Source organism: Emydura macquarii, unplaced genomic scaffold (genome assembly GCF_026122565.2).
Source record: "Emydura macquarii macquarii isolate MOO-44397 ecotype Brisbane River unplaced genomic scaffold, CSIRO-AGI_Emac_v2 contig_561, whole genome shotgun sequence".
NCBI classification, from domain to species: Eukaryota; Metazoa; Chordata; order Testudines; family Chelidae; genus Emydura; species Emydura macquarii.
The window spans coordinates 3,072,574-3,090,619 of NW_027130698.1; the positions used below are offsets into that span (position 1 = coordinate 3,072,574).

Here is an 18,046-nt window from a genome sequence, read left to right on the forward strand (position 1 = left end):
TCACATAAGGCACGTAACGCAGAATTCAACATGGTATCCATGATTTTCCTGTTTACTCAGAGGGATGGTTAATAACATCTTGGAGATGACCAGTTAGAGTTCACATTGTTGGCAATAATGTAAACTATGTTGGTATATGGCAGTGGGAAACTGACTCCTTTACTAAGAAGTAACTAAGGCATAAACAACGCTTTAGTGGTCTGAAAGACATTGGAGGGGTGTATTATAACCTGGGAGCAGCAGCTTTGGTAAATCAGTGCTTAAAAGTGAGTAGCTCAGCTAAATTTTATTTTTATTTATGTATTTATATTTTGCCTCGTCTGCAATCTCTTGCAAGCACTCTGTCCCCGCACTTTATAAATACAGACACACACTTTAAGCACTGGGTATAAATACGGAAGGCCAGTTTTTCAAACAAGTCTTTTAAAGTAGTCCCACAGAATTTGCCAGCAACCTATTTATATGCTCTCTCTCTTACCATTTGCATATAAAAATACACATTAATGCAAAAACTGACTATTCTGCAATAAGTGACAGGGATGCAGGCATGATCATCAATGTTGTCGGTCCATTTTGTAAAGTCCCATTTGAAAATTAGGCTCATAGAGGAGTTTAAGATCCTTACAACAAAACAAAGAAAAAGAGCCTTTTCTGTATTAATGTCATACTGTATATAACTGATGGTTCAACAAGTCATCACTGCTCCATTATTGCCTGTTTAAATTAACATTTAGTAAAGCAAATATTTCCTATTATTTAACACTTTGGAAAATAAGCAATTACCATTAAAGAGTTAACACTGATGACATAATTTCAGCCCTTTCTGGGAAAGCACTCTTAAGAAAACAAATATATACACATATATATATATAAAATATGAAAAGGATACTTTGAACTCTAATATTGACTTACTGTTAGAGTGCTTAGTTTTCTGTGCTTATCACAGTATCCTTCTCAGACCAAGAACAGTTTATTTTTTGAAAAAAATCCATTTTTATTTTTTTTTGGTTTTTAATACTGCTGTCTTTGACACCATCTGCTGAGTCTTAGCTCAGCTGCTTAAAAGGACTGCAAACCTCTTCAACTGCAGATGCTTTACATTTAAGCAAATCTGCCGCAGATGGAATAATAGGAGGGTTCCTTCTTTCATTGTTTGAAATAGGAACTAATTATACAGTAATAAGCAAGCGAATGCATACCTGCCAAAATTTGAGATCCACAAATAGGTACGTACTTTCAAACTCCATTAAAATACGTTGGACTAGGAGAGTGTGCTTCTAAACAGAGACTGTTGGAAAGTATGAGGAAATGCACTAATGAAATTTTGGTGTACAGATGGCAGAAGAGTCTAAGGTAGGTTTATATGGAAGTGTTCATTAAAAAAATACTTGGCCAGATTCAGCCCTGATGTTACCATGAACAGCTCTGTTGCAGTCCACCTAGGCGTTATTTAATGAAAATCCTATTTTTTGTATTTTGTTAGGCCCCTAGAAGCTTTCAGTCTGACTTGGGGTCCCGATAATCAGTAACAAAGAATTTGAAGTAACGGGGAATGGAAGACTATGGAAATGATAGTAATATGTTTCCATAAACCACATATGTGCACAGCTACATGGTTTTGAGTTGTTGTTTTTATGTAAATAGCTAAGTGTTTGATTTTTTTGTCACTAGAGTAATCAGATGGGACTTAAACACACAGGGCCAATGTCTGTCCTAAGATTCACATACTCAATTTTCATTGAGGACAATGGAAGCCTTATGTGTATGTTCAAGGATCAGTTTGGTTCACTGATGACAGATGTGTTAGGATGTTTTGTTTAAATAGCTACTTTTCTGACTTAGAGTGACTGCAGTAATACTTTGCATCCTATACACATTTCATTTGAAGATCTCTAAGCACTTTACAACATTAATGCATACGACACCACTAGAAGGCTTACAATATTATCTTCATTATACATATGAGGAGACTGAGAAATAGGGAGGGTAAGTGGTTTGCTCAGAGTCACATAGCATTGTCATAGCAAAGTGGAGAAGAGAATCCAGGTGTTCAGATTTTGTTGCTCTAACCACTAGACATGTGCCCTCCCTAACATTGTCATAGAAAGATACTGAAGGAGTATACTGACGTCGCTTTTCTTGATTCAATAAGGTTTGGATTTTAGAAAGAAAAAATCCTGTGTGCTATATTATACCAGCTGTGTTTCCTTTGATCATCAGTTCTCACTGCCAGCAAGACAGCAGTATTACAAAATAGCATACTTGGGATACACCAAGAATCACTAAGGGATAAAATAGTTATGGTAAACAAAAGATTACTAAGAGATAAGTAGTTATAGTGAACAAAATTATTGCAATCTGTGCTAGTTTCTTCTAAACCTGTTATTCAGCAGCTTCCGATAAAACAATGTGCTGTTCTACATGTGGATGAAAGATATTGCCTTCCAAGGGCATTCCCTTTGAGCACTTTGTTTTCATAGTTTCCTTTCATATGTTTATATTGATTTTCCTCAACTGCTTTCTTTTTCATGCTTTCTCTTTTTCCTTCTCATAAGTTTCTTTTTCAGACTCAGGAGGGACAGGTTCAACAGTCAGAAAATATATTTGCTTTTTGCATATTCCTCTGTTTATTCTTTTTACTGATCACTTCCTAAGGAAGGTTCCTGAACAGGAACATGTTGTCAAAATCTAGGGATATGAGTGGATAGCTACTGGACATGGGTTTTCCAGCATTGCATTGCATCATTGCAGATTCAGGTAGCCAGTGCATTAGCAATTGTAATACATAAACAGCTTATTTTCCCATCATGTTTCTTCTCTGACCAGCTCCCTGCAGTTAAAAGATTTCTTTCTTAAAACAAAAGATCTACAAATTTTTGTTAGGAAAAAAAATAATTTGGTAACTACAAATATGATGACTGTCTAAGCCCACCTCAAGCAAAATATTTTCCTATGTCCTCTTTCATGATAGTGTATTGGCAAATATCTTGTAAGATCAGCTATTGAACTTTCTTATACAGTACATGCTCAGTAACAGATTTTATAAGTTTACAGCAGTGTGCTCTCTGGTATCTAAGATCAGGATCAAAGCCCTTTTGTTCAGCAGTTATTGTTATCTGATTGTTTTAATTAACAATGACATGGTAAGAGTATAAATGAAGTGCATTTAATTATACTGAAGTTACAGGAGTGAGAGGGAAGTCTCTTGCACATTCAGAATGGAATGATGACAGCTGATCTCCTGCTTTCTTAACTATCCTCCTTAACTACCTTGGACTATCTAACTTAATCTGGAGTGCATATCTTTTATCTGGTTTTGTTTCAGTGATCCAAGTCATCTGCTTTGTGAAAATTCAGCAAAGATTTTTTGAACTTCCTATTCATGCCATCTCAGTACAGGGAGCAGTTTGTAGAACTATGGCCTGCTCTTGCAAACATTTACTAATGTGAGTATTCCTCGAATAGCAGAGGGAGTGCTTCCTATCATCTATGTGAGGCAGGTAAACGTTACCCCCATTTTGCAAGGGGGACAGATTCTAGGAGAGTTTTAAGGCCTGATATTTCAGCAGGGCGGGACACCCACCATTCCCATTGACTTCAGTTGGAATTGCAGGTGCTAGCCTCAGCCTTGAAAAGCAGGCCCTTTGTGTCTTGCTTGAGGTTACAAAGCAAGTCAGTTGTTGAACTGGGAATAGACCTGAGTCTTCCTAAGTCCCAGGTCCTTGCCCTAAATGGTTAAACAGAATTTTTGTTAATAAGTCAATTAAGCCATCAGCTGTGTTCACAATCTGCCCTGGCTGAGAGAGTTTGGCAAACATGAGTGACTTCTCTCGCTTAAATGGTTGTTCTATTTTACATTGAGCCATTGTTTTGCTAATCTATCCATAATATTGATTCTGGATTTTTAATGGATTTTCAGGGCCAAGTTAGGTACTTAACTTTTTATTTCTTCTGTACCTCTTTTATCACAACTGTTGGACCTTTTGTGTGTTATTGGCCTCTTTTCATTTTTGTGATGGACTCCGTCTTTTATTTTCTTTCCTAGTTTTAAGAGTTTGGGTTTTTAATATTTTTATTGTGTAGTGTTCACACCTAAATCACTTCCAAAGGGATGTAGAGGATTCTTTATACATAATATTGTATAACTAAATTTTGGCTTTACACTGCCTCTTTAAGTCCAAGCAGTAAAAGATCCTTGGCTTCATAGATGGCATCTCTTTTTTAACTTACAGCAGTGAAAATGAATATTGATGTTAAGCTGGTTTAATGCAGTTCTTAGCAGTGACATGTGGATATTAGAAAGTTATTAGGAAAATATCATTATTGGCCATTACTGTTTTTTTGGAGCAATCTTACAGGCAGTATATGTTATACATTCAATTCTATAATTTTACAGTAAGCTGCCTGGACCCCTTCTGTGTATCAGAAGTAGTCTTTAGTGATATCGTATTGATGAAAAGAAACATCATATGCTTTACCTATTTCCTGCAGAATTCTAGGAAAACAAAAGTTATTGCTGTCTTTCTAGCAAGTCACATTAGAATTATTTTGGCCCTCGAAAATGGAATGTCCCCAGTATCTAGTGGGATAGTTTTTAATAGGCAGAACCTTGTAGTTTATGTAGAATTGATTTTAAAAGTTCAGCAGCAAAAACAGACATTTCAGAGAGAAAATTAACTGAAGTTGATATTTCTCGTTAAAGTATTTTTATTTCTCCCAGAAGATTCGTAGGTGTGACCCTTTCCTCCTGTCTTCCATTTGTTACCATCACCCATTCAACTGTTGGGCTGACCCTGGTGATAAAAGAATTTGCACTGTAATTTGAGAGAGTTCAGTTGAATAAAATATCTAGAATAGTAATGTCCATATCTTGTATTTCATAGGTGGCAGGATTAAAAAAATAAATGGACAATGGCAGCAGCAGAACATCAAATTACCAGTGGTGAAAGATGGGAAATAGTGGAGGTCTGGCAAATTATGTTCATTACTTAGGTAAAATAATTGGGTTATTTAATGCCAAATTAATGTGGCAGAAACTTCACATGCAAAAATACTTGCCTTTCTGATCGGTTTTCTAAGTAGTAAACCAGTTATGATCTGTACACAATATTTAATATCTAGTTGCAGATTACAACTTGAGACCTTATTCACACATGCCAGTTTTGTTGGTCTGAAATAAATCCACAATTAAATTAGGTGGAATCAAATTTACTTCTGTCCCAGCATGCAGACAGTTTAATTTGTCAGGAAGATTAAGGAAAATTAAGAAAAAATTATTTTTGGAGTGTAAATTCCCCAATCTCAGAAATATGCCTTTAAGGAATGACACATTTTACAGTTTGCAGGAGACTGTTCAAGGCACAAAATTACTTTCTTTTTACCTCTTTTTATTGCCAGCACAGGTAGGAGTTACATTCTTCTTATTTTATCTACTGTTTATATGATTTAATAATAAACTAAAACAAAATTTACATGTCCTATGGCAATTTGGTAACCTATGTTTATTCCACATTATTTTTTCCCAAACTGTAATTTGCTAGATGCTGATATTTGGGCTTTGAAGGTTTAGGTACATATTGCTGAAGGGGAAACTTAATACATTCTGCATCTGACCTTTTTATGTGCTGAGATTGCTGTTTCCAAGAGACATGCATCTTCATGGGCCCTTTGAAAGGATAGATACTCACAAATACGGTTTTGCCTCTGCTCCAGTATACTTATCCAATGATTTAAGAGGAGGAATGGTCTTGTGGCTAAGGATGGGGTGTGCAGTTGAAAAGCCTAGGTTCTATCCCTGCATCTGCATATGACTCACTGTGTGGCATTGGGGAAGATCATTTAACCTCGTTGCGTCTCAGCTTCTCTATCGGAAAAAAGAGGATAAAGATACTTTCCTAGTTTTCAGGATTGTGATAATTAACGGAAAGACTCGTTATTAGTAATGCACCTTGAGATGCTCACATGGAAACCACATTACAAGTATATGATGCTGTTAATTACAGGCCCTTGATATAACATAGCACTCTATCATCTGCAAAACCTAGACTTAGGGCAAGAGTAGGGTAAGTTGACAGTGAAGTGTAATTCTAGTTCTGACTCTTCTGATATTTTTCTTTGTGGATACCTTAAACATAGGGTGTCTGAAATGTCTTTATTTTAAATGACTAGAATTAGAAGTGTAAGGCAGGACTCAAGAAGGGCAAATTTTTGGGATCATCAAGATTTATTAAGGCCATTACTGGAGAATTATAATTAATCATAGAAATTAGAGATGGAAAAGACCTAATAAGTGATCTAGCTCATCTTTCTCAGCCACTGTAGGACGGTTCCCTTTTCAATATATCTTTCTAGTTGAGTATTTTATCCAGTTCTGACTAAGCATCCACTGCTTCGTTTGATGGACTGCTTCACAGTCTAATAAATTTCACTGGCCAGGAGATTTCTTGTTGTTCATCCTTAATGTTCTCTTTGCTAGTTTCATCCCAATACTTCTACATATATACAGTTTGTATCATTTTAAACAATTTCTTTCTTGCTTTTTCATATTTGCATGTCTATCTTTCATCATCGCTAGGAAGGCTCTGAAAGGGCATACAGGACAGAGATACATTTTAATTTACCTTTTACAAATATTCTGCATTCCCATCCTGGCAATAAAAATCTTTGGCACTACGTGGTTTGCTAAATCTGTTGGTTACAAGGATTTAATAGTATCACTGATATTGGAGAATGATGTATTTTTGGAATGTATCTTGCAAACTAGAGAGTGCCGGAGAACATCACAGAAGAAAAGGATCTGAAAAAGGTGAATTAAGCTATTTCTGTGCTGATTTGTTCTCTGTTGCCTAGATGGTTCTGGGGGCACGGCACACATATTACTAGACTTCTTTTAGCTTTGTGCTTTTAACCCCTTCTCCTTCCATTCTCTTCATGCCACGTCCTCTCTCTTGCTAATCATACATCCTTGTCATAGACCTTTTTTGGATATTGTATATGCATAAAAAAGGAATGATAATTGCAGTTTGAGACTCCTGGCTAGAGTGAATTCTTTAGTCTAGATTGCAGCTGCACTCTTCCCTGGTCCCAAAGAAAATGATTTTGCCTGTACACAGCTGAGGAGTTGATTGTTTTCCCCCTCCCCAATACCTTTGGGGTCCTTTGCAGAGCTTCCTATTGTTCTTTGTCCAAGAAGGGATTTATTTATTCATACTTTTTAAGGCCAGAAGGGATCATTGTGATCACCTAGTCTGACCTGCATAGCACAGGCTGTTACTTGTGGTTGAACAAAGCATTTCTTTTAGAAAGGCATTTAGTCTTGATTTAAAAACTTCAAGTGACAGAAAATCCATCCTTTTGCCCTGTTGGGGGGTTCTTTTGGCACAGTGTTCATTTCAGTTGAATTGTCAATAAACCTTCTATATTATTGGGTTTTTTTGTATATGGACCTTGAGCGTCTGATGTGGGTGTGTTTTCTAAACGGGAAAATAATGATAGCCTTGGTTGCCTGCATAGTCACTGCACTGTAAGTGTCTAACTTATTCCTTTCAGATATTTGGGATGAGAAAGGCTGTGTCCATAAATCCAGATTTTACTCTGTTTTTCATTTGTGTTTTCTTTGCTTCTTGCAGTTTTAAGAACTTTGACTTGGAGGACTCTCAGAAATGTGCAGTAGACTGGCTGATGATTGGCCCCTCTTCCAAGAGGGAGGATTACAGAGTGTGTGGATCCTCCATACCGCCCTCCTTCATCTCTGCACGAGATCATGTCTGGATATTTTTCCACTCAGATGCATTGAGTTCGGGACAGGCTCAGGGATTTCGCCTTTCCTACATCAGAGGTAAAATCTCAGTACAGTTTTAGTGAATTTTATTTGACTGCTCAGATATATTTTACCATCCCTATTATAAATCCTGAGACAAAAGTAGTTTCTCTTGACCAAAGCCTTCTGTAAATGCTGATGAGTCATTAGAAGTTTGTATACTTTCACCGTGTGGCTTTATTAGAGAATTCTTCTGGAGGAGAGCTGGATCAACAGATTCAACAGCTGCATGCTGGGATAAAATATTAGAACTAACACATGGTAACAGATGTTTCTAAAAGTTTTAATATTCATTTATTTTCTTTCACAGGAAAAATAGGCCAGACTATTTGCCAGTCTGATGAATTCCATTGTGTAAATGGCAAGTGCATTCCCAACACTTGGAAGTGTAATTCCATGGATGAGTGTGGGGATAACTCGGATGAGAGAAACTGTACCATCCCTCCAACAGAGCCTCAGTCTAGCATCTGTCCCTCAGGAACATTCCAATGTAGCATAGCCCATTCCACCAAGTGCTTGATAAATGAGTTGAGATGTAATTCAGTTAAAGACTGCATTGATGGTTCAGACGAAAATAACTGCCCTGATCTTTCATGTGGCAAAAGACTGGGTAATTTTTATGGGTCTTTCGCTTCCCCAGACTTATTCCGTGCAGATCACAGCCGAGCAGATCTTCGCTGCACGTGGTATGTGGACACACAAGATAATCGGCATGTCCTCTTGCAGCTTGATTTACAATTAGGGTACAATGACTATGTAAAGGTCTATGATGGAATTGGAGAGAGAGGTGATAAATTAATGCAAACTCTTTCATATCACAACAACAGGCACTCGGTGAGCATGGAGTCCTCAAAGGGTCAGCTCACCATTTCATATCATGCCAGATCAAAGAGTACTGGGCATGGATTCAATGCAACCTATCAGGTGAAAGGCTACTGCCTTCCATGGGAACACCCTTGTGGAAGCGATGAGGAGTGCTTCACAGATAAGCAGCATTGTGATGGTTGGTGGCACTGCCCAAATGGCAAAGATGAAGAGAACTGTCCAGCTTGCCAGAAAAATGAATACCCATGTGAAGGAAACAGTGGACTGTGTTATTCAGTACTTGACCGATGTAATAATCAGAAGAACTGCCCAGATGGCTCAGATGAAAAGAACTGCTTTACATGCCAGCCAGGAAACTTTCACTGTGGCACAAATCTGTGTATCTTTGAGACTTGGCGCTGTGACGGCCAAGAAGATTGCCAGGATGGAAGTGATGAACATAATTGTCTGGTTATAGTGCCCAGAAAAGTCATCACAGCGGCTCTGATTGGGAGTCTTGTGTGTGGCTTGCTGCTGGTGATAGCACTGGGTTGTGCATTTAAACTCTACTCACTAAGGACCAGAGAATACAGGTGAAAATCTTGTCTGTTCATAATGTCCTAACTTTACTAGGTGAGCCTTTTGTTTCAGTCACTTTAGGGGAAAGAATAAAATGTGCGTTCAAGTGAATTTTGAAACACACTGTAAAACTAAGCCAGGGTCCAGTGAAACTGATGGAATTTAAAAAAATGGCTACTGTGCTGTTTGTTTAGCAGTAAAAGCTCTGACCTAAATTTTGACAAGTGGCTTTTATACAGTCTCTTCCTCTATGTTTATAGAGGAATATGCCGTTATCCTATACTGTTAGTTCTTTTGCATATCTTAGTGGAGAGAAGGGTTTCAGTGAGTTACAGCAGGGTTACCTTTACTTCTGTTGCTCTGAAAACATCGATTTTAATGTGCTACTGCACAGCTGCCTGATGACACTAAACCTGTGGGAACTGGGACAGAAGACTGTTTTTTGTCTGTGTAATTTGCTCTGGTTCTGTTGGTTTCAGAGCATTTGAAACCCAGATGACTCGTCTTGAGGCAGAGTTTGTACGACGTGAGGCTCCACCTTCCTATGGGCAGCTTATTGCACAAGGACTTATCCCGCCAGTTGAAGATTTCCCTGTTTACAATGCATCACAAGTAAATGAAACTATCAAAAATTGGATAGACTGAATGAATCTGAAGCAACAGTAACAGTAACTTATGCTTTTGTCATGTATTTGACATTCCTGTGTACTGAAGAATTGCAGTTATATATTTTAATGCTTTGGTTAAGCTTTCTAGTTAAATGGGGACTCATGAATATGTTGAAAACTAAATGGATGAAAACCACCAAAAAAAAAGTTTTACACCAAAATAGCAATAAATAGATAAGTATCAAACTAAAGCAGAAAAGAGACCAGTATTTCAAGCTTGAAAGTGCAAAGGAATTTTCTTTGTATAGAAAATACAAAAAGGAGTGTGGGCATTTGTCTTCTGAAAAATTTTGGAGTTATTTTTATTAATAAATGCAAAGTCTATTTAAAAAAAACAGTCCTATTGTATTTTTGTACTTTCCCATATCTGCCTTCCTCTCAGTGTCAAATGCATTTCACTCCCCATTGTGATAACTTCATGACCTGACACAGCACTGGTAATTATGTGAGCAGAGGGGAGGTTTGAGACATCAACTGTCATCAACTCCTCCTGGCATTGCCTGTGAAACAGGATTCAGAGGACCAATAGTGTGGTCCAGTATGGGAAATTGTGCATCTAACTGTACTGAGTTGATTGCTGGGGAGGTTAAATGCAAGTGGTGAGAAAAAGTTCTGGAGGAAAGAAGTTTGATGCCGACTGAGCAATCTTTGGCTTGATATTTTTAAGCAGGAGTTTAAACTTAAACTGCAACCTTTCCATCCGAGTAGTATTCTTAGGAGTCAGATGGAGAATTTAGTGGGCAGGACAGTCTTAGATATTTGATAGTTGTTCTCCAGTGAAAGCGTCAAGAAATTACAGTTTCTTGATTCTATTTTTAGGCATCTGTGCTGCAGAACATCCGAACAGCAATGAGGAGACAGATGAGACGCCACTCATCGAGACGGAATTCATCTCGGAGGCGCTTGGGCAGACTCTGGAACAGACTGTTCCACAGGCCACGAGTGAGAGGGCAGATCCCACTCTTAACACCTGTGCACACTTCCCAAACAATGCTGGGTGATGGAATTATCCATCACACTGAAGGGAATATCCAGAATCCCCTACCTTCCCCTGAGGGACCTAATTCAGAGGCAGAGACCCATGGCCAGGCAAGCGGGCTACAAGAAGCTGGAAGTAACAGTTTGCAGCCAGAGACTGAAGCCACAGAGCCATCACCTGCTAATGTTTTATCTAATACTTGCATGGCTGCACATGCAGAGCCTGAGACTGCACACAGTGACAAATCTTCAGGTGCTGAGGAGACCTCCAGCACCGAGCTTAAACAAGCCAAGAAAGTGGATTCAGGAAAAGCTTTCAGAGATCCTTTGTCTGAAAGTGTTACAGAAACACTCCGTGGAGGGTCGGTATCCAGAAGGATTGTCGCAGAGAACAGTAATTTAAACAGGAGTCATCCGCTGAGTGAAGAGCCATGTAGATTACCCTTAAAAAAGTGGGAGTCCACTTACTCAGACAGCCCTATGAATGTTTGTATTCAGGTGGATGGACAACAGCGATGTTGCCCTCATTCCTATCGGGAAGAACCTTTGGGTATTCACGCGGCTTGTTGCCATTCTGTGGAAGTGCCAACACTAGAGTCCTCTACTCCCCTCTCAGAAATCAATACCAGTGACGATGAGTCATTACTAGTTTGCTAATGACACTTTGTTTTGGCCCTGTAGATTTTATAACTTTAAAATGTACATTACAGTGCACACTGATTAGAACTGACACATCCATGCTCTCTGCGTTGTCTGTTAGTACCAATGGGCATTTTTCCTACAGGGAGTAGAATACCTATGACAAGACTATGGGACAAATTTTGTCTTGGTTGATATCCCTGAAACTCCAGTGGGCCAATGTATGTGTTCAGAGGTTAAGATTGAGTGAGAATCTATTGTCGTAGTTGGAGAGTATTTCCATCCTCCTTTGTTCCTTCTGTGCATTTATTCACTTTCACTTTGCAATCAGGGAATTTGAGTTTGTTTTAAAGTCATTTACTATTGACATTAATGTGCTAGAGAGAAATCAGTTGGCAGTCTGTGTAGGCATCAGTCGCAGGGAATTATAAGTGTAAGTGTTCAGCTAGAAATATCAAACTGTTGTTTTTTTAGATTATTGGTTTTAATTAAAAAATGTTTACGGAGCCCCAAAATACATTTAGTAGAAAATAAAATCCCTATGGAGCCTCTTTCTCTTTTCTGAAAATTACTATCTTTTTCTCCACTCCCTTCAGAAGTGTATTGTTGGCCATAGATATCCAGAAGTGTCCATTACAGCCAAAGTTTCTGTATTCTGCATACAGAGAAGAATCAGGTTTATTATCCGCTATAACTTTATAATAACAAATTAGCCATGTTAACTATAACTGGAGTGCATTGAACCCCATTTGCAGCATCATATTTATCTTATCATATATTGTATCATATTCACAATGGTTTTGTTAAGTTTGGATTGGGTCCCCCCCCCTTCCCTTTTTTCAGTGTCTGAGAATCCTGCCATTTTAAGGCATTTTCTAGAGAGATACTGAGCACTTCCACCTCCCATTGGCTACAGTGGGAGTTGCTGAGCACTCGGTACCTTTCAGGATCAGGCTTTAAATTTGCATTTGGTGTAAATGCAGATGTCTTCAATCAGTTAGTGGATTTTTTTAATGGTATGCTTAATCTTTTATTGCTGGTGTTTTAGATCACCATTTTCAAAGCGGATAATGTGCAGGCTTTTAAGTACTTTGGGTAGACCCGGGTGCCTTTTGCTTTTTAAAATTTTATTAAAAAAGCAGATAAGCTTTTTAACTGTGAGACATGGCGATGTTGCCTAGACAGGAATTACTCACTACAGAACAATAAAAATTATCTGGTGAAATCCTGGCCCTGTTGAAGTGAAGAGGAGCTCTGCTGTTGACTCCAGTAGGGCCAGGATTCCACCTGCGGTTTAATGTACAATTTGTACTTTAATTTTCCTCTGATAAAGAAGCACATAATCTTAAAAAATACTGTCAGCATTCTTTTTTTTAAGAATGGAGAAAGTAAAATTAATGCTGCCACTCCTTTGTAGGGAAGCAGGTGCAGGATGGTGTGTATCTCAGTACTCTGAGACCTGTCTAATACTGTAGGACAGTTTCGGGTTAGGAAGTGAATATGAGCATAACTCTAGATTGTTCTGACAGAGTTGTTAATTGATTTTCTATTAAAACTACCTAGGAGTTAGTCCTTAGTATAACCTGGGCTGCACAATCCAAGTAGTCTCTAACTCCTGCAGATCCCTTGAATGTGATGGGAGTTGAGCCTGTCCAGTGAAGGGTGAATTGACACCTGAGCGTCAAGATGTTTAAACATTTTAATGGGCTCTATTCTGCCCTTGATCTTTCTGCAGAACTCCCAGTGGGAGTCCCCGTGAAGAAATGAGGTTAGGGCTAGGCCCATTGTGCTTTGGTTGGCTTTACCAAATCATAATGTGAAAGAACAGCTGTGACGTGCTTTATTTTTAATATGACACAAATTACTTTTATATTGTGTCTTCCAGAACCAGGAAGAAGCAGAAGATTTAAACTCATAATGAGAAGTAGACAAGGGTTTTGGTCAAAGTGCATACAAGTAAAGAATCAGACTTACATGAAATAAAAAATAAAATACTGTTTTGTCAGTTATTTCCTTCCATGTGTTTTTATGGTCAGAGGTCATTTAGCCAAACAAAAAGGTAGTTTTGAGAATATTTTACTTTCATAGCATTTGTAAGCATTTTAGATACATTCCACCTTTAAAAGGTCATGTACTGTAGTCATTAACCTGCCAGGGTTGTGTCCAAGGCTACAGTTTTTAGTGTCTCTTTTTGTCTAAAAGTAATTTTAAGTACATAGAATTGTATTTATAAGGTAGTAAACTTAGTTATAATTGGGTGGAAGATTACATTTCAGGGTTAATACTGTACAAACACAAAGAACCTTATAAATAAATGTATATTTAATTCTGTTACAGAACCATATTTCTTTCTATAATAAAATCATCTTGATCTACTATGCCTTAAATTATATTATCACTATTGTAATGTTCTTACAATTTAAGTTGAAATATGTACTTCAGAACATAACGATCTTTTGGTACAACAGTGCACAATTAGTAACACCATCCTTTAGCTTCAAAAGGATGTAACTTCAAATAATTTCTTAGTATCTCTTTCATACATATTTGTGTACTGTTGAAGATGCATTTTGATAACTAAATAATAATTTAGACAAATCAGTTTTTATTTCTTCCTGGTATATTTAAGCATCATAACTCCATTTACAAATATCTAGGAAACTGAAAAATTGAAGCTGTAATGAAGTTTACAAATATCATCCAGGAAATGTTCAGTTGACTCTTTATGGAAACTTATAGCCCTGCATAACTAAAATATATGGCCCTGTTGCTTTTTGAAAAGCACATATTTTTTTCGTAGTCTGCAATAAAGTGTGATTTTTTGTTTGTTTGTTATATTGCTTAAAGTGAAGAATCCCTAACTCTTGTTAACACTTTGCAGAAGAAATCCGTTGTGTTCTGTGAGTATTAAATGAGTTGTGCATTACAGTGTCATGGACTGGAGAGGCTTGATAAAAGATATGAGGTTTGCCTTTCTCTAGATCTAGTATTTTCCCAGCTTTTAAAGATATATTTTATTTTATTTAATCTTCTATGAAGATATCTTTTTTATTTGTTTTAATACAAATTGCATGTTCATAAAGGTTTTAAAATAGTTGGAAAAATTATGAGACAAAAATGTAAAGGAAAAATTAACAACTTTTTCTTTTGGTCCTTTTTGAGGGAAAATATCATCATGCTTCAATAAATATATAAACTGGAGTAAATAAGCCAATAAAATTGTTCAAATTCTTATTTTTATGTTAATCTCATTTTGTACTGCTTGGGATCTTTGAAGTTTTTGAATGAAAGGGGAAATATTTTAATGATTATTTTAACAATAATTTCTTTGATGTATTTAACTCTCTTTAACGAGTTCTTTAGCAGGAATGGTGCAAATATTAGAGAGAGAACTGAACCCCAAATGCTATTCATCTCTTTGTTGCTGTAAAACACTGAGAGTCAGAGTCTGAACTTTCTCACATCTGTCAGTTTGTACCACAGTCCTCTAAATGTAATTTTGTTGGGTGATTTTTGTTTAAATCTTGCCCTGCTGCAACATTTCATTTGCATTTGTCTTTATTCCGTGAAATATTTTAAAACATTACCATACTTTATCATACATATGCCTTAGTTTGAACATCTAGTGCCACATTGTCAATGGTACTTAAAAACGTACACCCACAATTCTGTGTGCTACCCAACATTTGCATTTGCAAATCCATTATTTGCACATACAAAATACTTACATTTGCAGTTACCCTTTTTGCTCATCTGTGTGCTTGCTTTAGTGTACAAATGCATTTAGTGTACACATGCATTTGTGTGTGTGCGTGTGTGTGTGTGTGGAGGCCCTCAAAAAGTTTTATATTCATTTCTTTGGAGGCACATCTGAAAATTTGTCTCTAATTGTTTACAGCAAAGTGTCAGCCACTCCTCTCAAGTGGGTGAAAATGCATCAGTATTGCTGTGTACAAATGATTTTAAAAGGCATACATTTACCCAGAATAACCCAGCATTAAGTCTGGTATAACTTGATCTAGGTCTTGTTCCATCTGAAAACAGCTTCTTTGGGCTCTGGGGTCTCTAAGCCTCTTTGTTCTTCACAACTGCAGGGGATACCCATAATTGTTTTGAGGAAAGTTCCCTCTCTCTGATCTTTGCTCATTTTTTCATAGTGGAGTCCTTGGCTCTACCCTACCTGATTTTCAATAGATAATAGTGGAGGACTCCCTTAAGAATCCTCAGTGCTGGAGGGGACCAACTGCCCAGATTCAAATGCTGTCACTGTTGTAAGGGGAATTGGATGGATTCTGTTGTCGTCAAAACTTTTCTATGGTCAAAAAGAGTGGGGTGAGCATGACTTGCCCCCTAGTAAATCCTTATGATTTTACAAATCCTAAAAGTAGTGGTTTACAATAAAATGCTGACACAGCTATAAGTACAGTGGCACAGACAGTGAGATTGTAACTAATATTGATGTGAGGTTAAAATTAATATAGCCCTACAGTGGAAATGGAAAAATTAAAAACCCCCTAAACACCACTCACTCATAGCAAAACTTACTGACAGCCTGTGCAGCAGAATATATGTGAAAGATGTGAGATCAAGGAGCCAGCTTAGAATGCCTGGCAAGGAAATTACTTTTTTTTTTTTGAAGAAGAGAGAAAATTCTGCCATTGCTGATCCAAGAGTTTTTTGGTCTCCATGTGAAACGAGATTTTAATTTCCCAAACAGCAATTGTTATTTTTAACCTGTTCAAATGGATAGGTGCCTGAAATAAAATATTGACTTTGTCCTCATGGCCTCAGTTTCACAGGTAGCAAAAGTAACCATAATATTTGTTTTATTAATCTACTGTTAACCTACCAAATTCTATTAAACCATCCTTCCCCCTCCACCAGGTTCTGGCTTTGGTGTTCTTGGCTGCAAGGATTAAATGGCCCCTAAGAAATTTGCAGTCTGATGTGAGTAAGTGAGAGGCTTATTTTTAACTACCATGTATTATGTCTTTCATACCTTATTAGCCCTTCTCTTCCAAGTTTATTTTCCTATTAAAGCTGTCTCCTTTCTTATGACATTAAAATAAATGGAACTGTGGTAATTTAACCTTTATTCCCTGGTCCTTCCATTGCCCCTTGAAATGAGACACCTTCATCTTCCCTTGTCCAAGTCAGTGGCCAAAGTGCAGAAGGAACAATTCATGAAGATTTGCTCAGTTAGCACCAGCAGCTGGTGGAGCTGTAAGATTGGTCACACTGCTGCAGTGGTTCCCTCCTGATGGAGTGTTGGCCTTTTATAAGCCATTCTCAAGAGTTCGGTGGTTCAGCAGCTCTCTCTGTTGCTAGTGAGAGGAGTCAGCCAGAGCTGGCAGTTCATTGCTGCTCCACTGTTGACCCTTGGTGCCTGTGCATGTACTGGGAACATGGAGTGTAGGATTGATAGACCTGCCCTTTCCACTGCTCCATCTCTGCCTCCTTGGGTGCACTGGTGTGTGTGGTCCAGCGTTTGATTTCAGTGACACACCCATATCCCCTACTTCAATAGCTACAAGGTATTTGGAGATTTGTCCTGCCTTATGTACACAGCATATTGATAATTGTCAAAGTAAATGACACAAGTGAGACACTTACATCAGGAATTCTTCCTGCAGCTGAAGTACAGGGTGGTATGTGGGATTGTTAAGGAACGAGGAGAGAAAGCAAATAAGGGAGAACTTTGCCTAATTAGGCCACTGGTATTTATGAGTCCATCAGATTAGTATGATGTATATTTCTAATATAACAAATTGAAAATCTTTGAACACACTAGTCAAAATCCTAAATTTCTGTAAAGGGACAGTCAAAACTGGCAAGCCCAAAACTAGACATGCTGTTTTCTTGTATATCTGCTGAGAAAAGATTACCTAATTACTTTGTTTTTCCTTTAATTGCTTCAATATTTCAAGTTTAAAAAGAATCCTAACAGCTCAACAAATAGCCCTACAGTAACACAGAGATATGTGTAGCTAGCGGCTGGCACAGCAGAGCTGGAAAGCAAACACATTTCATTTTCAAGGTCACAAAGAGCTATAAACAACACGGAGTGAAAAATTATTTGAAAAATACTTGACTGGGTACTCTGAAAAAATATTTCCGTTTTTGCTGAGCATAATTTATGGATCATGCTGCTTTGGGAGGCAGAATCAAAAGAAAGCCCCCAAAAAAAGAGAAAAGGTGTCGGCGGACGGTAGTGCTGTGGAGCTGGTAAACTCTCCCAACATTAACCTCAAGACAATGGAAAACCTGCTCCCTTTTTAAAATATAATTTTTTGGAAATACCAGAGTGGTAAATATTTACAAAGAAAATACAATGTCTGTGTTCACCACCATCTCAGAGCTGACTTCTTTCCTGCAAGCTAGTAGCATTTTAAAGCGAGAAGTATTCTGGAGAGCAGCTAGATGGCATGTTATATAGTGTGGGTTGTTTGTGTTAAATGATTTTCTCTGGTTAAATCCGCCGCACAGAATATACTATGGGCCAGTGTTGATCGTTAGGGGCCAAGTTGTGTCCCAAGGACATAGCTTTTACAATGGGATG

The 18,046-nt window shown here is 37.7% G+C and overlaps 1 protein-coding gene across 1 annotated transcript in view; it reads left to right on the forward strand.

The window, feature by feature from the left end:
* LRP3 (LDL receptor related protein 3) overlaps window positions 1–15,004 on the forward strand; it is a 30,045-nt gene extending 15,041 nt beyond the window's left edge. Inside the window, exons 4-7 of the mRNA XM_067540048.1 lie at window positions 7,629–7,837; window positions 8,130–9,216; window positions 9,682–9,814; window positions 10,690–15,004. Of these exons, the coding sequence (XP_067396149.1) occupies window positions 7,629–7,837; window positions 8,130–9,216; window positions 9,682–9,814; window positions 10,690–11,505 (2,245 nt within the window). The 3' untranslated portion in view covers window positions 11,506–15,004. The remainder of the gene's footprint in view (window positions 1–7,628; window positions 7,838–8,129; window positions 9,217–9,681; window positions 9,815–10,689) is intronic.
* Window positions 15,005–18,046: the final 3,042 nt, after the last annotated feature.